The sequence below is a fragment of the Salvelinus fontinalis genome, chromosome 35, assembly GCF_029448725.1.
Source record: "Salvelinus fontinalis isolate EN_2023a chromosome 35, ASM2944872v1, whole genome shotgun sequence".
NCBI classification, from domain to species: domain Eukaryota; kingdom Metazoa; phylum Chordata; class Actinopteri; order Salmoniformes; family Salmonidae; genus Salvelinus; species Salvelinus fontinalis.
The window spans coordinates 5,970,716-5,993,732 of record NC_074699.1 but is presented as its reverse complement, the minus strand read 5'-3'; the positions used below and the strand labels follow the sequence as shown (position 1 = coordinate 5,993,732).

The 23,017-nt window shown below is 40.7% G+C and overlaps 1 protein-coding gene across 1 annotated transcript; it reads left to right on the top strand.

Moving 5' to 3' along the window:
- The first annotated feature begins 332 nt into the window (after positions 1 to 332).
- LOC129834288 (zinc transporter ZIP1-like) lies at positions 333 to 19,192 on the top strand. The gene is made up of 4 exons (XM_055899146.1): positions 333 to 779; positions 6,002 to 6,132; positions 7,247 to 7,561; positions 16,079 to 19,192. Exons 1-4 carry the CDS (start codon positions 665 to 667, stop codon positions 16,430 to 16,432), a joined length of 915 nt encoding a protein of 304 aa, XP_055755121.1. The 5' UTR covers positions 333 to 664; the 3' UTR covers positions 16,433 to 19,192.
- Positions 19,193 to 23,017: the final 3,825 nt, after the last annotated feature.

The window sequence follows — 23,017 nt, the reverse complement described above, 5'->3', positions numbered from 1 at the left end:
CAGCAAAAGTGCATTGTGAGTGACGTCACCAGCAGGCGCTCAGCTCGTGCTCAGGCAGCAGCATCAGGCCAGCAGCAATTTCAGTAAATTACAAATCATTGTTGGCTGACTGCAGCAGTAGTATGGGTTCGACGAGCGAAACCGAATGTTTGATGTTGAACAGAACTTACAACATCAATCAACATGTCTCAATCAAAATTGTACAGAAAAGAGTGGGAGTCTGTCCCTGAACAAATGTCAAATCATATTTTCTTCCGAGATGGCCAGTCAATTTGAGTAACGGTATTGCGTATTCTACGTAATGACGCAGTTTTACGTAACACGCAATGACATCACAACGTCATTTAGCAACAAATCACCCTGCCTCTAGCAACTTCACCTGAAAATTAGTTGGCAACACTGGTCAGAAGACTACTAGCGCAAAGTCCTCCAACAAATTGCAGGACAGTGTAAACATGTAACTAGCAGGCGCATAATTAACTTCTGAAATTGCCAGTGTAGCAGGGATATGAGTTTTCGAAAAGCATAGGTTTTTCAGTAACGCAAACCTGTTCGTATGGCGTATTCATCTCATTGCCTTCACGGTTCGCTTATTTAAATCGCTATTTACTAGGCTTATCCCAAAACAGCCAGTTTTGATTCTGTCCGGTAGTAACAAATCGAGATGGACTACTTGTTACAGGTGAAAATAGGTGCCCTCATGGGTTTGTTGCTCCTGACGCTATTTTTCGGATTTATTCCTGCTCGGCTGAAGTGGTTCAGAGAAACCAGTGGGACAGGTACGTTTCAGGAGGTAACCTACAAATTGTATAATTACTAGTTAGCTAGTCTCATGTTGTAACCCCGTATGCAATTGCTGTTTTCCACAACACGCCAGATGGCTCGTTGCGTCCTTTCCTTCATCAACCAAACCTAAACTATTCGGTTTCCCGTCAACAAGATACATATATATCTACTATCTTTAAGAGTAAATACTTACGATTCGTGTTTGATGTGTACTACGCTATCAAATATGGGTTTAAAACACGTTTTTACCCAGGGTGTCCCATTTTTCGCCTGTGTGGGCTGCCATGTAGTGCATTCTCGGTCACGTGAGTAAAATACTAGGTTATCTCCCACTTTTACAGGCGGGAATTGAAAAACGTGTTTTAAACGCTTATTCGATAGCGAAGGAAACATTCAACCTGACGCATCTTAAGTATTGTTCTTAGATATATTGCATATGCCTCTGTTGTTGGAAACGTTATTTTGGTGAAACCGAATCGTTTAGGTTTGGTTGATCGGCAGATAGCCGAGAGCGTTGGGCCAGTAACCGAAAGGTTGCTGGATCGAATCCCCGTTCTGCCACTGACCAAGGCAGTTAACTCACTGTTCCCCAGTAGGCCGTCATTGTAAATAAGAATGTGTTCTTAATAACGGACTTGCCTAGTTAAGTAAAGGATAAATAAAATAAAAAATGGATGCCAGGCTACGGATCTTCATAACCAGTCATCTCTGTAAACAATGGCTAGTTGCGTGTCGAAGCAAATTACATGCAAGTGTTTGCCAAATCCAATCAATGGATTTGTTTCTTCCATTGGTTTATAACCACAAAATGACAATTTATCAAATATAATCCAATGTTATTTGTCACATGCACTGATTACAACAGGTGTAGACCCTACAGTGAAATGCTTACTTATAAGCCACAAAAAAATGAAAATAGAAAAGTAACACATAATTAATGAGCAACCCTAAAACAACAGCAACGAGGCTATATACAGGGGATACCTGTACAATCAAATGTTATTCATTAATTCATAATTTTTAGTAATCTACAAAAGATGGAGCCTAAATCTGAGCTTTAAGGATTTAAAAAAACGTATTTATCCACTATGGGTTAGTTTGATTGGCTAATCATAGTACAAACCTTTGATTTTAGCACATATGTCTACCTTTAAAAGAGATGCCTCTAAAATAGCTGTGTATAGCTTACTGTGAGTTAGAACCGAAATAATAATTGTCCATCGTGAACAGAACTGTTATTTTTTTCGTTCTGTTCCAGTTTCCACCAGCAAAATAATGTTATGAACTGGTTCGAATTCTTTCTGTTCCATAAAAAGTTTGCTCCTGGTGATGCATTGGGCAGACCACACCACCCTCTGGAGAGCCCTGCGGTTGCGGGCGGTGCAGTTGCTGTACCAGGCGGTGATACAGCCGGACAGGATGCTCTCAATTGTGCATCTGTAAAAGTTTGTGAGGGTCTTGGGGGCCTAGACACATTTCTTCAGCCCCCTGAGGTTGAAGAGGCGCTGTTGTGCTTTCACCACACTGTCTGTGTGGGTGGATCATTTCAGTTTGTCTGTGATGTGTACGCCGAAGAACTTGAGTTCTTTTTTTTTTTTTCGAGCCCTTAACCCACAATGCAGTTATAATTTTTATTTTAAAAATGGTAACACAATAACGAGGCTATATACAAGCTTTACCAGTACCGAGTCAATTAGTCTATTTAGGAAACAACATTACTTATTATTAATAACCAACAATGCAATAAAAAAAAAAATGTCTCATAAGTAAGCAATTTTTTTATTTGTTGCATGTGAAAAACATGTATTTGAAATAACATTGTAACCAGTTCCCAAACTTTTAAAATAACAGTTCTGTTCCAGAACAGTATAGATGACTTTCATTATCAGTACTGGTTTTGTTCCTCAAAAAACGTTTTTCTTTTACAGTTTTTGCTTCTGTTCACTGAACAAGTTCCAACCCCTGTAGGTAAATGGTGTTCTCTCCAAAAAGGATCATATTTTGCTTGAGAAGTGTGCTATGTATTATAAACTGGGTGGTTCGAGCTCTGAATCCTGATTGGCTGACAGCCATGGTATATCAGACCGTATATTATGGGTATGACAAAACCATTTATTTTCCCTGCTCTAATTACGTTGGTAACCAGTTCATAATAGCAATAAGGCACCTCTGGGGTTTGTGATATATGGCCAATATACCACGGCTAAGGGCTACGCGTTGCGTAGTGCCTAAGAACGGTTCTTAGCTCTGGTATGTTGGCCATATACCACACCCCCTTGGGATTTATTGCTTAATTATACCATTTGCATAATTGATTTAGGACTAGATTAGCAAATTTACTTAATTGATTTCTTAAGATGAGAAATCATTGAGTCGCCTCCAAGGAGACAGACAAGAACAGTGGTATTCAAACATTTTCAGAGGGGAACCCCTTATTTTTTTCTGCCAGAACTTCTGGGGAGCCCTTTTTTTTTTTTTTTTAGAATTTCTCCCAACCTTACCCCACCCAAAAATCTGTAAATTTAGATTTACAACAACAAATAACCTCAAATCAAAAGAAACCAATAAATATATTTGCAACGTGTTTATTTTCTGGTCTTTCTCAACATTTGTATATTGTCCCGTACAATAATCTGTACTCCTAAAAATACAGTTACTGGTGACCCCACTGCAATTCTACAGGTCCGCTAGCTTTGAATACCACTGGACTAGAGTCACCTGACGGGGATAAAGCCCCTTAAGATGGCACATTCCAGTGAACACTCAACCCACAGACCTTACATTTACATTGAAGTCATTTAGCAGACGCTCTTATCCAGAGCGACTTACAAATTGGTGCATTCACCTTATATCCAGTGGAACAGCCACTTTACAGTAGTGCATCTAAATCTTTTAAGGGGGGGGGGGGGGGTTAGAAGGATTACTTTATCCTATCCTAGGTATTCCTTAGAGGTGGGGTTTCAGGTGTCTCCGGAAGGTGGTGATTGACTCCGCTGACCTGGCGCCGTGAGGGAGTTTGTTCCACCATTGGGGTGCCAGAGCAGCGAACAGTTTTGACTGGGCTGCTCCACCTTCAGTGGGCCGCTTCCGAGGTGCGTTCAGTTTGCTACGTTGCGGACGGGTTTGTACCGAATGACACGTTTCTCCAAAACTTTCTTGAACAGACTTTGAAGTACGTTTGCTCCCGTTTGGTGGGTGTGGCTTGAAGCAATGAATGGCGTATTTAAAGGGAAGTGGCCACGCTGACAGCATTCCCCAACCCATAACACAACCCTTCCCTGTTTTTCAACTGAGGTGCATTCAGTTCACTTGAATGTTTGAAACGTTGCAGAAAAGTTTGTACTGAATGACACGTTTCCCCAAAATGTTCTTGAACAAACTTTGAGGTCCGTTTGGTAGGTGTGGCTTGAAGCAATGAGAGATGCATTTAAAGGGCAGTGGCCATGTGGGCCATGCTGACAGCGTTCACAAACCAACCCCTCCCCATTTTTCAACTGGTCGTTCAGTACAGCACCATTTCCGTTCAATTGAACGTCCCAGAAAGTTTCAAAAAAGACTGAACTCGGCCCTGCTTAGGGTCAGAGGTAAATGTATTAGTGCAAACCGTAACTTTTTGCAACGGAAACTAGTAATAATACATTTAATTTGTAGACAGAAATCAAACCTCTTAACATTGAGCAACCATTAAAAAAAATGTGTTTTATTAAAAGGCCTAAAAACAAATGTTTTGTTATTGGACAAGTTTAGTTAGGTCCCTCCCAGTTTCAGCCTATTTGCCTCAGTTTGGTTATTGGTGAATATACCCCTGCTTTTAACTTTTTTATTTTGGCCCAGCAGTCTCTCTATGTCCGACTGCCAATATATATTATACACTATGACTCAGGGCATTACTAACACAATGAAGGACCAAAACACTTACTGTGATAAAGAGACTGTTTAATGTGTGCCTAAATTGTATGGGCCATTACTATCCCTTCAGCCACACATATTAAGATAGATTTTGTTTCGAAATGGCTGATTTCCTGATGAGTTGTTTTCACTTCTGTGTTTGTGCAATGGTGCTCAATACTTCCTTCAGGTCTCTCTCTCTGCTAGATGGTTATCTCTGTTGCTTCTCTTTTTTCCTAAGCAGAGGGTGACATTAGGAGCTATCATGTCCGTTTCATTTCAGTGCTCCCAGAGTGTTTGATTGCACTTCTTGATCACTTCCATTTAAAAAAAATTTTTTGGTTAACAGCTGATTTAGACTCATACGTCAGATGAAGTGATCAGTCATCAGATAATCACACATTATTCATATCACATCTTATGTCACTTTAACTGAAAGAAATCCATAGTTTCCTTGATTCACAGCTTGAGTTAAACAGACAACTTCAGTCAGGTAGCCATTAACCAATCCTTTGAACGGGTTAGGCAACACCAGTGTCTACTTCCGTCTTATCTACCTTTGCTGCTGAAGTAGGGCCTTGTCAACAAAAAAGGGAGTAATGTAGAGATTGACAGGTCTTTAGCTAAGTCCAGCCAACCGTTTGATCAAGGATGCAGTGATCAAATGTAACCCGTAACGAAACAGAGGGCACTGTGGTAGATGGCATCCAAAGGTTTAAGAGTAGTAGTAGTAGCAGCTGCTCTTTGATAGAATGTCACCATAATCAAGAACAGATAAAGGGTTAGGGTTAAAATGGTTGACTGAATAATCTCCTTCCTACTGTTGAAAAAGTTGGCTTTTTCTATCTTAGGTTCTTAACCAGCTCATCTGTTTTTTTTGTTGTGTTTTTTAAGATGTCAAATCCATATCAATCCAAATGCCAAAGTATTTATATGCGGGAACACATTCGATTGGAGAACCGTTTGAGTGAACATGTAGTTCATCTGAAAAATTGAGTTTGAATACTTAATGACTCAAGACATTTCACTTTTTAGTTGATGAAGTTGTAAAAATGTCAATCTATTTTAAAGTCATGCTGTAAACATTTTTTTGGGGAAAAGTCAAGGGGTGTGAATACTTTCTGAAGGCACTGTATATGGCTAGGGTCAGGTATTTTTTTATTATTATTCTAACCCCACCATGTGACCTGAATAGGAAGAGCTCTGGGTGCATTAACAGTTCACCTGATCAGGGCCCAAAGTTGTTCCTGGTCAGGTCACATGGTCAGGGAAAACCCCAGGGTCTGTCTATGTTGAGCATTAAACAGTAGTGTTTTGTATCATGTAGAAACCCATCGGGTGGTCTTGAGTTTCATCAGCTGTTTTGCCGGAGGCGTCTTCCTGGCTGCCTGTCTATTGGACATCATCCCAGACTATCTGTCAGACATCAATGCTGAGCTGGCTGAACGGAGGGTGGACGTAAGTGTATTCTGTCTGTCAGTAACATCACAAAGAATCATTGATACCTGGCCACACTCCCATCCCCTTTGTAAAATGACTATCCATGGCACAAACCAATGTATTGAGAGTTATAATAAATATAACAGTTATACATTTGTTTCATTGTATCTGTAAAACAGTGTTCCCACATGGGGAAATGTGCTAGTTAGTGCAAAAATTATTATCATTAATCCACAGGTTCAATACCTGGTGATGTGTTAAGGACTACTTACTTATGATATACACTACTGTTCAAAAGTTTGGGGTCACTTAGAAATTTGGGGTCACTTAGAAGGCCAGCATCCTGGAGTTGCCTCGTCACTGTTGACGTTGAGACTGGTGTTTTCCGGGTACTATTTAATGAAGCTGCCAGTTGAGGACTTGAGGCGTCAGTTTCTCAAACTAGACACACTAATGTACTTGTCCTCTTGCTCAGTTGTGCACCGGGGCCTCCCACTCCTCTTTTATTCTGGTTAGAACCAGTTTGCGCTGTTCTGTGAAGGGAGTAGTACACAGCGTTTCTTGGTAATTTCTCTAATGGAATAGCTTCATTTCTCAGAACAAGAAGAGACTTAGTTTCAGAAGAAATGTCTTTGTTTCTGGCCATTTTGAGCCTGTAATCGAACCCACAAATGCTGATGCTCCAGACACTCAACTAGTCTAAAGAAGGCCAGTTGTATTGTTTCTTTAATCAGAACAACAGTTTTCAGCTGTGCTAACATAATTGCAAAAGGGTTTTCTAATGATCAGTTGGCCTTTTTAAAATGATAAACTTGGATTAGCTAACACAACGTGCCATTGGAACACAGGAGTGATGGTTGCTGATAATGGGCCTCTGCATGCCTATGTAGATATTCCATAAAAAATCTGCCTTTTCCAGCAACAATAGTCATTTACAACATTAACAATGTCTACACTGTATTTCTGATCAATTTGATGTTATTTTAATGGACAAAATGTGCCTTTTAAACAAGGATGTTTCTAAGTGACCAAACTTTTGAACGGTAGTGTGTGTGTATATATCCCTTATCCTTGGCGTTTATTTAAACAGAACTCCTACTTTTTGTTGTTTTCACCTCTGTATCTCAAACAGACCAGCTTCCCTCTCCCAGAGTTCATCATCGCTGCAGGCTTCTTCACTGTGCTCATTGTGGAGAGGATTGTTCTGAACTGCAGACAAGATGCCATGCAAGTGTCAGACCAGGAGAGAGCACCTCTGGTGCGGGCCAAAGGGCATAGCCATGGACAGGGGAAAGCCGCGTCCACCGACCTGGAGGGTAGTGCCCACCACGTTCACATGGACCTCCAGGCCCACTCCTCCTTTCGCTCGTTCATGCTCTTTTTCTCACTCTCCCTCCATTCTGTGTTTGAGGGCCTGGCCATCGGGCTGCAGACCACAGACTCAAAGGTAGGTGCTGGAGAGCGAGCTGTACTTAAATTGCGCAATAGGTCCATTAGTTTTAGCTTGCCCGGGGAACATATTAGACCGTTCCGTTGGTCCTAAAAGTGAAATCTCTGCCCACCTGTGGCACTGGGTCAGCTAAAACAAATGCACCCATATATTGCAAATGCATGCCACTTCTTTCCAAGTGTATTTTCAAATGGAACTACTTTTTTCTTCAAATGAAAATACAATTTGTATTATTTATACTGAACAGAAATATATAAATGCAACAATTTCAAAGATTGTACTGTTTTACAGGAAATCAGTCAATTGAAATACATTCATAAGGCCCTAGTCTATGGGTTTCACATGGCTGGGTGTATGTATATATCTATATATATCTCTGTTAGTCACAAGGTAGGAGCATGGATCAGAAAACCAGACAGAATCACGTGTGACCAGCATTTGCCTCATACACCGCTACATCTCCTTCGAATAGAGTTGATCCGGCTGTTGATTGTGGAATGTTGTCTCTCTTCAATGGCTGTGCGAAGTTTCTGGATAGTTGTGGAAACTGGAATATGCTGTCGTACATGTCGATCTAGAGCATCCAAAATATGCTCAATGGGTGACATGTCTGGTGAGTATGCAGGCCATGTAAGAACTGGGACATTTTCAGCTTTCTGGAATTGTGTACAGATCCTTGCAACATGGGGCTGTGGATTATCATGCTGAAACATGAAGTGATGGCAGCATATGAATGGCATGACAATGGGCCTCATGATCTCGTCATGGTATGTATCTCTGTGCTTCCAAATTGCAATTGTCTATATTGTCCGTAGCTTATGCCTGTCCATACCATAACCCCACTGCCACCCCGGGGCAGTCTGTTCACAACGTTGACGTCAGCAAACCGCTCGCCCACACAACGCCATACAAGTGGTCTGCGGTTGCGAGTCCGGTTGGACGTACTGACAAATTCTGCTCTGGTGGACATTCCAGCAGTCAGCATGCCAATTGCACGCTCCCTCAAAACCTGACATCTGTGGCATTGTGTTGTGACAAAACTGCACGTTTTAGAGTGGCCTTTATTGTCCCCAGCACAAGGTGCACCTGTGTAATGATCATGCTGTTTAATCAGCTTCTTTATATACCACACCTGGCAGGTTGATGGATTATCTTGACAAAGGAGAAATGCTCACTAAAGGGGATGTAAACAAATGTGAGAGAGATCAGTTTTTTCTGGGATCTTTTATTTCACCTCATGAAACATAGGACCAACACTTTACATGTTGCGTTTTTATATTTTTGTTCAGTGTGTATCTAAGCGGTGAGTCTGTTGTGCAGCGCACATGAGGGGATGAAGTTACACTTGTATGCAATTCACTACTAAATGTTTGCCATCAAATCTTTTAGAATGACTTTCTGCCAGATGTCAGAGAGCTCTGGATAAGTTATGCCCTGTGCTTCCTACTAGGGCTTTTTTTCCACCTTCTCCGTTGTTCACCCCCCTGCTCTGTGTACACATGCTGTTATTCCTTCAGAAAAGCCTGCATCAAAACTTTGTTCATTTGCACAGTTTCTCTCATTCGCTTGTAAATGTCCACACTCACTGAAAATTACATTCGGTAGCTCCTAGCTATGCTTGTATAACTTAATGTGCTGGGTTTGCCTGTCTTTGCTCTTCGTTAGATTAGTTTGAGATATTGCTACTCGTTTGTGCAAATTTTGTTAGCGTTCTGGTAGTAGAGGCTAAATGGGCTTTTCTTGCATTAGCGCCCCCTTGTGGACTATGCCGGTAATACCGTAAATCATGGGATGTGAAAAGGATGGTACGATGCTATGAAAATCTGGATACCACTTAAGTGTAGTAGCTAATATCAGGCCAGGGTGACCGCTAAAGCACATTTATTGCTTTTGTAGTCCAATAAAAACAGAATGATTCTGAACACTCCCAAGTCCCAACTTTGGCAGACATGTTTCAAATTCTTGCTGACATTTCTAGCCACAAGCATAAACTAGCTAGCTGGGTAGGGCTCATTACGACGACTGACTGAACCAAATCCGTTTGGCCCCACTCAACTGTCGCTGCGTGACATGTCATCAATTTTGGGCACCAGGCATGTCCTTTATAGCCACAAATTCTCTATTATATTGACCAGATGCTCAAGTGGTCGCTCTAACAATGAATACATGTCTTCAAAGATGGAAGGCAGTTGGAGGAGGCAAGATCAGGTGGGACCATTCCAGTAGTGATTTTAGCATGTAAATCTTGGTGGGGCAAAAAAAAAGAATGTGAAATGCATGTCAGCAAAGCCACAACACAACATTAAATGCACTATAACGGTGACAAACGGTGCCCACAAACTGTTAGGGCTAGAGGTCGACCGATTATGATTTTTCAATGCCGATACCGATTATTGGAGGACAAAAAAAGCCGATACTGATTAATCGGCTGATTTTATTTAAAAAAAAATAATAATAATAATGTTTATATATATATATATATCATACACACACACACACACACACACACACACATTTTTGTAATAATGACAATTGCAACAATACTGAATGAACAATGAACACTTTTATTTTAACTTAATATAATACATAAATACACAGACGCACACAGCTCTGAAGTGACAATGATACTGAAGAGTCTGCTTAGGAGACAAATACACTCAACTGTTTGAATAAAAATAAAGTTACCTGTGATGAATGTTGAAAACAAAAACTTTAATTTCTATATGCAGGAAATTCTATTTTAATAATGGGCATGGTAAGAATTGACGACCAAAGTGCGAGTCATAATTCCCATGACACCTTCTAGCAAAATCTGAAAAGCGGTTCTTTCATTTATTCCATAGGACATTTTTAGATTCACTTAAAATAAGGTCTGTGTTTCGTGTAGGCTTACATCACCGTGCCAATTTTATAACTGTGTAGATATCCATAGGACAAGGTAACTGACAAATATTGGCTAAATATAAGCGAAGATAAATTTTTTTGTAGAGTGGATTTATGAAAATATGTTGACAAACGTTACCTTATCCTAGTGAGATTTACACGGGTATCAAAAAGTCGAGGCGGTTTAAGCCTGCACGAAACAGACCTTATTTGAAGTAGATCAAGACATTCTCTATGGAAGACATGAACGGTAAAATAACGAAGGAACCCCTTTCAAATTCAGCCGCAAGTTATTACAGGAATTATAACGCGTCGACTATTTTTCTCTAAACCATATACCTTTGACTAATCCGGAAACTATCACCTCGAAAACAAAACGTTTATTCCGTTCTGTATCTTATCTAACGGGTGGCATCCATGAGTCTAAATATTCCTGTTACATTGCACAACCTTCAATGTTGTCATAATTACGTAAAATTCTGGCAAATTAGTTCGCAATGAGCCAGGAGGCCCAAACTGTTGCATATACCCTGACTCTGCGTGCAATGAACGCAAGAAAAATGACACCATTTCACCTGGTTAATATTGCCTGCTAACCTGGATTTCTTTTAGCTAAATATGCAGGTTTAAAAATGTATACTTGTGTATTGATTTTAAGAAAGGCATTGATGTTTATGGTTAAGTACACATTGGAGCAATGACAGTCATTGATTGATTGTTTTTTATAAGATAAGTTTAATGATAGCTAGCAACTTACCTTAGCTTACTGCATTCGCTAACAGGCAGGCTCCTCGTGGAGTGCAATGTAATCAGGTGTTAGAGCATTGGAATAGTTAACTGTAAGGTTGCAGGATTGGATCCCCCGAGCTGACAAGGTTAAAAATCTGAGGCAGAACGTTTTCCTTGAATGTGTTCTTAACTGACTTGCCTAGTTAAATAAAGGTGTAAAAAAAAAAACGGCAAATCGGCGCCCAAAAATACAGATTTCCAATTGTTATGAAAACTTGAAATCGGCCCCAATTTTTAATCGGTCGACCTCTAGTTAGGGCCTACATAATGCTGTCCCAAAAGCAGAATCCCAACACCTTACCACTGCTAAACCTGGCTTTCAGCGGAGCCTTGTCTGGCAGCGAAACAGTTCATTCAGTCTCATTTACTGCCTTTAAAAAAAAGAACGGCTGATATGGCAGACTTGCTTAAACAAATGTGGTTTCTACTGACAATTGAGATGTACAAATTATGGCATAAGGGGACGACAAGTGGGTGAGGGGCAATCCATAATTTCGATTAAGACAATGAGTAAGCGACGACGGACATAGTCAATATAACTATTTTTTTCAGCACTTTTGAAATGTACAGCGACAGAATTCAGAACATGGGCCGTTCTTACAGTGTACTCCCTGTACCAGTCAGAACCATAGGATAAATAAATGGGGCATTTAAACAGACAACGAAAGCTTTTACAATATTCGATGATTACATTTCTCTAAAACAGGTTACAGGCTATTTGTGCACCACCAAGTTAGAACAGTAGGTGAAAATAGACCAAATTATTAGGTTAAGGCACATTGAACGCTGTTTGGGTCTTTGCGTGTCAAAGATGCACGTCATATAACACTTTTAGAATAAGGCTGTAATGTAACAATGTGTAAAAAGTCAAGGGGTCTGAATACTTTCCCGAAAGGCAGTGTGTATATAAAGCGATCTGCGAATTTGAATAAATACACCCATTTCACTTTTTCATGTCAAAAAACGAATGACAACTGCTGCACATGCTGCCACTGTTTCCAACAGATAGGATTTGACTATTTAGAACGAGCAGCCTGCTCACGAACGAGTGCTCCATAGAGAAAACAACAAGCATGCAGCTGTAATAAGTGAAAATACATTATCTAACTACCGGTAGTTTCTTTTGAAGATATACAAATGTATCTGTGAATTTGAACAACTGCATAAATACACCTATATCATGCTTTGAAGTCCGTAGGGCAATTCAGACAGCTGACAGAGGATGTTTGTAATGAATAATGTTTATTTTAATTGACTGTTCTGTATCTTTAATGTGTATATTGTCGATATGTTGAAATATACTTGCCCGTTTTTGTATTGTGCAGGGCTCATTTGTAAAAGAGACTAGTCTCAATATGACTTCCCTGTTGAAATAAAGGTAAATAATAATATAAACTAGAGATGGACTAATGTCACAAAGCATGATGCGCTAGCCAGATAAGTTATTCAGATATAGACTTTGGGATGTTCACCCCTAAAGTGATTAAATCATTAAAGGTTTGTTCAAATATGTCTCCAAAAAACTTGAGAATAGCGTGATAAAGAATAGTCCAACCCACATGTCTACAATTTTGAAACCCCAATTTACTCTGAGAATTTAGCATGTTTGGAGTGAATGGAATATCAAGTGGTCACTCGTCAATAGAACTCTGTGGCACTGCTCCGCGGCAGATCGGCGCAAACTTCGAACGTCTACTGACAAGCTAGCTAGTGGCCGCAGGTTCGTGAGTGAAAAACATCGTCTTTTTCTAAATTTAAATCTGCTAAAGACAACGAATTAGGGACTAAATATATACACCACCATTCAAAAGTTTGGGGTCACTTTGAAATTCTTGTTTTTGAAAGAAAAGCACTTTTTGTCCATTTTAAAATAACATCAAATTGATCAGAAATACAGTGTAGACATTAATGTTGTAAATACTATTGTAGCTGGAAACGGCTGTTTAAAAAAATAAAAAATAAATGAATATCTACATGGGTGTACAGAGTCCCATTATCAGCAACCATCACTCCTGTGTTCAATGGCACGTTGTGTTAGCCTTTTCAAATGATAAACTTGGATTAGCTAATTGATCATTAGAAAACCCTTTTGCAATTATGTTAGCACAGCTGAAAACTATTGTTCTGATTTTAAAGAAGCAATAAACCTGGCCTTCTTTAGACTAGTTGAGTATCTGGAGCATCAGCATTTGTGGGTTCGATTACAGGCTCAAAATGGCCAGAAACAAAACTTTCTTCTGCAAATCATCAGTCTCTTCTTCTTCTGAGAAATTAAGCTATTCCATGTGAGAAATTGCCAAGAAACTGAAGTTCTCATTTTGCTGGTTGCTGCCATATGATTGACTTCACATTTGTCTCCAGTGATTTATCTAAAATAATATATTTACAATTCCCAAACGAGTTACTTATTTACCTAGAATTGATCAAAAGCTCTTATCAAATTGTACATTGAGAATTGTTATTTCTGTCTGGGGGGGGGGGAAATAAAGTACATGTTTCTAACTCGTGCTTTTCATGTGATGTGCTCTTGGACTTTTATCTTCACATAGTTCTCCTTTTCACTGTATTGTCCTTTGTTGGTATTCAGGGAAGTGTCTTTCCATCACAAAAGCATAGTGAAAGGTTTTGCTGTGCTTAGGAGGAAGCCCTAGGAAAACTCTATCCAATCACCTGTAGTGTCAGGAGGTTTAGAGGCAGAGGGAAGTGAGACCCATGCATTTATTTTCAGCAAACTTAATGTGTAAATATTTGTATGAACATAAGATTCAACAACTGAGACATAAACTGAACAAGTTCCACAGACATGTGACTAACAGAAATTGAATAATGTGTCCCTGAACAAAGGGGGGTCAACATCAAAAGTAACAGTCAGTATCTGGTGTGACCACCAGCTGCATTAAGTTTTGCAGTGCATCTCCCCCTCATGGACTGCACCAGATTTGCTACTTCTTGCTGTGAGGTGTTACCCCACTCTTCCACCAAGGCACCTGCAAGTTTCCTGACATTTCTGGGGGGAATGGCCCTCACCGATCCGGGCTCTTCCCTGACCATGGCAGAACACTGACATTCCTGTCTTGCAGGAAATCACGCACAGAACGAGCAGTATGGCTGGTGGCATTGTCATGCTGGAGGGTCATGTCAGGATGAGCTTGCAGGAAGGGTACCACATGAGGGAGAGGGATGTCTTCCCTGTAATGCACAGCGTTGAGATTGCCTGCAATGACATCAAGCTCAGTCCGATGATGCTGTGACACACCGCCCCAGACCATGACGGACCCACCTCCAAATCGATCCCGCTCCAGAGTACAGGACTCAGTGTAACGCTCATTCCTTCGACGATAAACGTGATTCCGACCATCACCCCTGGTGAGACAAAACCGTAACTCGTCAGTGAAGAGCACTTTTTGCCAGTCCTGGTCTGGTCGAGCAACGGTGGGTTTGTGCCCATAGGTGATGTTGTTGCAGGTGACGTCTGGTGAGGACCTGCCTTACAACAGGCCTTAAAGCCCTCAGTCCAGCCTCTCTCAGCCTATTGCGGACAGTCTGAGCACTGATGGAGGGATGGTGCATTCCTGGTGTAACTCGGGCAGTTGTTTTTGCCATTCTGTAGCTGTCCCGCAGGTGTGATGTTCGGATGTACCGATCCTGTGCAGGTGTTGTTACACGTGGTCTGCCACTGCGAGGATGATCAGCTGTCCGTCCTGACTCCCTGCAGTGCTGTCTTAGGCGTCTCACGGTACGGACATTGCAATTTATTGCCCTGGCCACATCTGCAGTCCTCATGCCTCCTTGCAGCATGCCTAAGGCACGTTCACGCAGATGAGCAGGGACCCTGGGCATCTTTCTTTTGGTGTTTTTCAGAGTCAGTTAAAGGCCTCTTTAGTGTCCTAAGTTTTCATAACTGTGACCTTAATTGCCTACTGTCTGTAAGCTGTCGGTGTCTTAACGACCGTTCCACAGGTGTGAGTTCATTAATTGTTTATGGGTCGTTGAACAAGCATGGGGAATAGTGTTTAATCCTTTACATTGAAGATCTGTATTTGGATTTTTACGAATTCTTTGGAAGACAGGGTCCTGAAAAGGGGACGTTTCTTTTTTTGCTGAGTTTATAAATCAATACACTAAATGCATGCAGGTTGCTGACACATTGATTAATGTGTGGTAGAAGGAAAGACAGGAGAGTAACTGATAAAGGGAAATTGCATTCAAATCAAAAGTTGTCACGTTTTCAGATCTCAAACAGGATGTTGACTCGTCATGACCGACTATGTAATCGGTTGTGTAGATCCAGCTATAGCCTCAACCTCAAATAAATGGAAAAGAGCATAGGAAATCTGGAAATTATTTTATTTTCTATTTATTTAGGATTGTGGACTATAGCAAGGGTGTATTCATTCATTAGACACTGTAGCAAAAATATTTTGCGGTGTTGCTGAAACTAAACAAGGCGAAAGCAAAAACAAGTGTTTCTTATTGGACAAATTCAGGTAGGTCCCTCCCTTTTTTGGCCCATTTGCTTAGGTTTGTTTCGTAGTGAATACGACCCTGGATCTACAAAACAGATGGCCTGGGATGTGAACTTAATTTGATATTAGACTACTTTTGAAGTCTGAACATCTGACTATTTTATTAACTTTGGAATTTGTCCTTTTTAAACTACTTTCTTTGGTTGATCCAAGACTCTTCTCTGGTTTGAAGTGATTTATTTAAGCTAACCTGTTTTTATAGACTTCAAAGAATTATAAATGACAGGTCTGTAATTTATACAGCTTCATCTTACTGCAATGAGAAAAGGGAGGGGAGGAGTTTAAGCTAACCTAGTTTTCTCTCCATCCTATCCAGGTATTAGAGATCTGCATTGCCATTGTGGTCCACAAGAGCATCATCGTGTTCAGCCTATCGGTGAAGCTGGTGCAAAGCGCAGTCCCGCCCATGTGGGTTGCAGCCTACGTGGGCGTCTTCGCCATGATGTCTCCGCTGGGCATTGCAGTGGGTATCGGGGTTATCGAGGCCCAGCTGGCGGCAGGCGTTCTGATCCAGGCCATCCTGGAGGGGCTGGCGGCCGGGACCTTTATTTACATCACCTTCATGGAGATCCTGCCTCACGAGCTGAACTCCCCGGAGAACCAGCTGCTCAAGGTGTTCTTCATTCTGCTAGGCTTCAGCGTCATGGCGGTCCTCACCTTCCTGGGTTGAGAGCATGTCACCCACTGGGGCAACTGACCTAGCAGGAATATGGGTGTGGCTCATATGAGTCATGGGACTTGATGTTGTGTACTAGGGTCGCCACGAGGGGAGGTGTCTCAGGGAGACGGCCAACATAAAAAAAAAAACGGTCCGGTTTTACTGCAGGGTGTGTGCAGGGGAGATTACTGTGCTTGTGTTTGGCTGCGCCCGTGCGCCACTTTTATTTGAGGGTCACAGCTGTTCTTACTCAGTATTTTTGTTTTTAAGGTTGTGATACTCTGTTTGTTTTTTTTATACTGCTTTTAGCATAGATTTTAATTTCACAGCCAAGGATTGTAAGACGGTCTTAAATTTAAGAACTTTTAATGATTTCAAAAAGATTATATTTAGTTAGGTTCTACTTAATTTGATTGTGTTAGCACTGGGAAAATGATAAGTACACAATGTGGCAATATTGGTTATTTTTATTCTGTGGCATACATACCAGTGGTTCTTATATTCTTTAACAATTGCTGTTTGTAGTTTTTTTTCACTTAATTGAGGATCACTGGAAAAAAAGAGCTGTTCAAACTGACATGATTGCCTGGTCTCTTTGGAAAATGACAGGTGTGGCAAGGAGTGGAATGTTAGCTAAAAAGATGGGTACCCAGACTAACATCTCTTAATAGTCAAATGAATCCGTCGCATCAATATCTCATTATGTATACAGGTTAAAATGTCAATTGCATCATGTTTACACTTTAGGATGTGAGCACTTTTGCAGCCTCCACAGTTAAGTTGAAGTATTAAATGTTTTTTCGCTGTTGTGGAACAAATTGTTTTCACCTTGAACTCTACTATGCCTTACAAATGAGAAAAGCTGTTTTTATTGTCAAACAGCGGATAGGTGCAATGAAATGTGTTTTACAGGGTCAGCCATAGTAGTACGGTGCCCTTGGAGCAAATTGGGATTATGTGCCTTGCTCAAGGGCACATCGGCAGATGTTTCACCTTGTTGGCTAATATGCAAAGACAAAACATTGTGACCAACATTTTAGTGTTTTTTTTTAAGACATTGCATGGAACTTCACAATATTGTCTGTGAAATCAACAGATGTGTTAAATGTACCTAAGTATATCAATGATAAATGTCTACAATGTATTATTTTACATGTGAGATACTTGTCCTTCAGTGTTAAAACACCATCTTGGTATATGTGGTTTTCACCTCGTCACTTTTTGCGTGGAGGCATCATTCTTGTCGTAATCGACATGATGCAATCGAGAGTGTATTGTCAGTGCCACATCACGAGTTTGATACAGAGCAATAGTCTGATTTACTTTTTAGAGACCATAATATTTAACGAGAGATTATGAAGTTATTTTAAGAAGTTCAACTGAAGCACGTGTTTCCTTGACTCTGTTCCTCATTTCTGTTGATAGTTTCCATACCCCAGCCACGAGTCATGTTTCTGTTGTGTTAACAAGGCTTCAAGTTTATAACAACACGATCACAAGTGACCTTCTGCTTCCCTTACTCGTCCAATCTCCTCTGACACTGTTGCAGTAAAATAATGATTTTAAAAAGTTGACTGATTTTGTTTAAAGTGTGTATCCTTTTGGAACATGCACTCATGATTACTAAGAGAAGCATGGGGTTTTATTTTTAGTAGGTGGGCAGGCTGCCGGAATTGAAATTCAGTGATCGTCAGCCTGTGACTTGTGTACTGAAATAACTGGATGGTCTAAGGCTGCGTTTACACAGGCAGCCCAATTCTAATATTTTGCCCAGTTATAGGCAAAAGATCTGAATTTGTAAACGCAGCCTAAGTGTCCCCAAACCTATATAGTTACGTATAGTGTAGCACAGGAGGCTGGTGGCACCTTAATTGGGGAGAACGGGGTTGTGGTAATGGCTGGAGCGAATTTAGTGGAATGGTATCAAACATGTTTTTTATGTGTTTGATGCCATTCCAGCTATTATTATGAGCCGTTCTCCCCTCAGTTGCCTCCTGTGCAGTGTAGGTACACATTGTCACATTACAATTGAAGCAGTTTGTGGGATGATCAGTTTCAAACAAACGTTTTGATAATAGTAATAAAATAATGTGATAAATTGGTCATCTTGGGTAATGAGGTTTACAGATTGCATGCGTATACAATTTTAAATGTGTAATAAGACATCACAACCCACAAACCGGTGTAAGTTGAGTACTATATATATATTTTTTTTAACTAGGCAGTTAAGAACAAATTCTTATTTACAATGACAGCCTCAGAACAGTGTGTTAGCCGCCTTGTTCGGGGGCAGAATGGCAGATTTTTACCTTAGCGTGGGGAATCGATCTAGCAACCTTTTGGTTACTAGCCCGACGCTCTAACCACTAGGCTACCTGCTGCCCTGAACGGGCCCTGAACTGTAGTTACATTAGACGTGCCTGTAACTACAATGTTTGCCGATTGGATTTATTCTGTATAGTGTAATTTCTAGTGGAGCATTAGCCATAATTTCAATGAGTTGATTAAACGTCTATGGCTTATTATTGAGCCATTTGTGCCACTAGGTGGGAGTATTGGTTACAGATATCATGTCCACACTGCATCTCCAGCTGTTGGCTGTTGACTTGTACTGCAGAAGCAGAGAGCCTGGGCGTCACCATGCCAAGCCTACTCATCTCCAGACATGCCATTGTCATTTGCTGTCTTCTTAACTGTCTTTGAACTTTTGGTGCCAACATGGCATCTGTGACAGTTCCCTGGTCATTAAAACAAAGTTAAGTTTCCAAATTCTGTATGGCTCTGAGTTGTTTTTCTTCTGATGAATGCAATTCTTATTTCATGTCTGAACTTGACCTCAACCCTTTCCCCCCTGTACATCTCACATGTCATCGACAGGCCATCATCAATGTTTTTGGAAGATGTTCATGGGCTGTTTTAACTGAAAGCATTGTATTCAATAAACCCTAAACCTCAACTAAATCTTGTAATGACTGATGTGGAAATTGAGGTGACTAAACTGCTTGGAGTAACCCTATATTGTAAACTGTTATGGTCAAAACATGTTGATACAACTGTAGCTAAGATGGGGAGAAGTCTGTCCATAATAAAGCGCTGTTCTGCCTAAACAGCACAATCAACAAGACAGGTCCTACAGACCCAAATTTTGTCGCATCTGGATGTGCGGTAAGGTGCCACAAAGAGGGACTTAGGAAAATTACAATTGGCTCAGAACAGGGCAGCATGGCTGGCCCTTAAATGTACACGGAGAGCTAACATTAATGAAATGCATGTCAATCTCTCATGGCTCAAAATGGAGGAGAGATTGAATTCATCACTACTTGTTTTTGTATGAAGTGTTGACAAGCTGAATGCAACGAGCTGTCTGTTTAAATTACTGGCACACAGCTCGGACACCCATGCATACCCCACAAGACATGCCACCAGAGGTCTCTTCACAATACTACATCGAGCCATGACTACATGGAACTCTATTCCACATCAGGTAACTGATGCAAGCAGTAGAATCAGATTTAATTAACATAACAATACATCTATTGGGAGAGTAGCTGCTGCCTTCGCAGTTGCTAGTGGGGATCCCTAATAAATACAAATCTGTCTGGGAAACCGACCCATCGTGTGAACAAACAATATACCAGTCAAAAGTTTGGACACACCTACTCATTCCAGGGTTTTTCTTTATTTTTACTATTTTCTAAACTTTGAAAGTTTCTTCAAGTGCAGTCGCAAAAACCATCGAGTGCTATGATGAAATTGCCTCTAATGAGGACCGACACAGGAAAGGAAGACCCAGAGTTACCCCTGCTGCAGCCTTCTTGGTAAAATTGCTGAAAAGAAACCAATACTAAAGGACACCAATAAGAAGAAGAGACTTGCTTGGGCCAAGAAACACAAGCAATGGACATTAGACTGGTGGAAATATGTCCTTTGGTCTGATGAGTCCAAATAGGAGATGTTTGGTTCCAACCACCTTGTCTTTGTGAGACGAGGAGTAGGTGAAACGGATGATCTCTGCATGTGTGGTTCCCACCGTGAAACATGGAGGTGGTGTAGGGGTGCTTTGCTGGTGACACTGTCTGTGATTTATTTAGAATTCAAGGCACACTTAACCAGCATGGCTACCACAGCATTCTGCAGCGATTTGCCATCCCATCTGGTCTATGCTTAGTGGGACTATCATTTGTTAGACAATGACCCAAAACACACCTCCAGGCTGTGTAAGGGCTATTTGACCAAGAAGGAGAGTGATGGTGCTGCATCAGATGACTTGGCCTCCACAATCACACGACCTCAACCCAGTTGAGATGGTTTGGGATGAGTTGGACTGCAGAGTGAAGGAAAATCAGCCAATAAGTGCTCAGCATGTGGGAACTCCTACAAGACTGTTGGAAAAGCATTCCAGGTGAAGCTGGTTGAGAGAATGCCAAGAGTGTGCAAAGATGTCATCAAGGCAAAGGGTGGCTTCTTTGAAAATCTCAAATATTTTTCATTTGTTTAACACTTTTTGAGTTACTACATGAATCCATATGTGTTATTTCATAGTTTTGATGTCTTCACTATTATTCTACAATGTAGAAAACAATAAAAAAAAAACTTGAATGAGTAGGTGTGTCCAAACTTTTGACTGGTACTGTAGGTCTTAGGCTGTACAGCTCCTGAGAGTATATACAAGTATATACAAGGCCCAGTGATGAAATATGTTGGCATTTGTATTATTTCTCTGAATTTAGATACTATAATGATAAGGGCTAAAACATTCCAGTCTCTTTCAAACACGAGTACCTTGAACATCCTTTCAATTTAACCCCTGGCCTGAACCTGCTCCTTTCTTTTCTCTGTTACAAAGTGGTGGCTGATTCTTTATATGGTTTCTTAATGCATAGTCTGACATATTGTCTTCTTGACATTCCTGGTCTCCTTCATAGTGCTTTTCCCTAAACTATACCAGAGGTGAAAACATTCCCAGCCATAGCTGGGAATCATAGCCTGGCACATTGTTGGCCCTACATTTTGTTTGAGGTCCAAAAACGGTGACGATTCATGAGGATCCACTAATGAGGAGAGCTGACACAGAGACAATGGTGATGAGTACACCGGACCTGCCAGGCCTGGAAGAGGTTTCCGAGGGGCCCGGACCACAGCGTTGTCTCAGCTCAGCAGAGCAGCATGGAATCTGGTGTGGGTTGGACGCTAACTAACGCCATTCACCCACAACTCATTAACCCTTCACCTCTTGTTCAGCTGTGGCTCTCTCCACAGAAGAGAGGAGGGCAAAGAGAAATTTCTCACACAAACCCACGTACATGCTGTTCCTTCGTGCACCATTAACTTTGATTAGAGTTTGTACTGTATGTTCTGAATGCTGATTATATGTGCAGCCTTGGTGGTTGTAGTGCAAGATGCTGGAAATTAAAACCCAAACCTGCCTTGTTACTAAATGGATCTGAGAGGACTATTTGCATTACTCACAGGCAGGGCTGGGCTGTATACCGTATTTTACTGCTATACCGGTATTGATGCACGGACCGGTTTCGGGTTTTACTTTACCTTCTATAACTGTATTTGAATGTTTGGTTTGTTAATTGCGATGTGCCGTGTGTAACGTCCATTTTTATTGTTTATTTCGCTACTTGAGTAATCTCTCGCTCTGCTCTCTCAATGCCGCTTTCCGCACACAGACCTAGCCCCGCCCCCTGTCATTCATTCAAGGAGCGCATTTGTTGTTGCTTGACCACGAGACACTTGCGTTCAGTCTGCATGGTCAATGCAGCACATGCAACAATGTTGATGAAAACTATGCTGTTTTCACTTTGCTTCTCAATATAAATCCACTAGCGTGCTAAAATTAATAAACTATTTTTTGTGTTTCTTACATATGCAAACAGCTAGTTTGTATTTTCTTAGCAAGTTAGGCCTAAATCTTGTTAGCCACTAATCGCTAATGCTAATTGCTAGCTAGCTAATAAGTTAGTCAGAGCAAGCTTAATTAGCTATTCAGCCTCATAATACCAGCGATGGTGTAGACCTAAATCAGCATGTTGTTTGAGCAAAAGTATCTTCTAAATCAGAGAGGAATATGTGAAGAAAGAATATGTTAGCTACATGAAGTAGTTAAGAGAAAACATTCAATTTTAAGAGAAAACATTCAATGTAGGCAAAGATTGTAGGGTCCCCTAGGAAACTTTGGTTCCTACCCTGTCACAATAATTCCTCCCTAGAATTTTTATTCGTTGTCATGTCAAACAACACTGTATTCAAAGTTCCCACTATTATATTCTAACTATAAAATTATTAGAATAATAATTATATTTCCATGATTCCAACAGTTCATCCAAGTATTTTTCTCTAAATTGCAAGTCAAATCACAATTGCAACATTTAGTAAAAAAATAAGGCCTAGATTTTTTTCCCATATCGGGAAGCCCTACATAGAAGTGTGTAAATTATTTTAAATGAGTGCAGGAAATTCAGAAATTGATACAAATACTGAAAATTATTTTTGGTTGAATTGAACAGTATAAAACAATCAGAATGGAGATAGACCTATTGAAATCACTTTGAATGGGGGCCATCGCATCGCAGTGCTTGAGGCGCCACT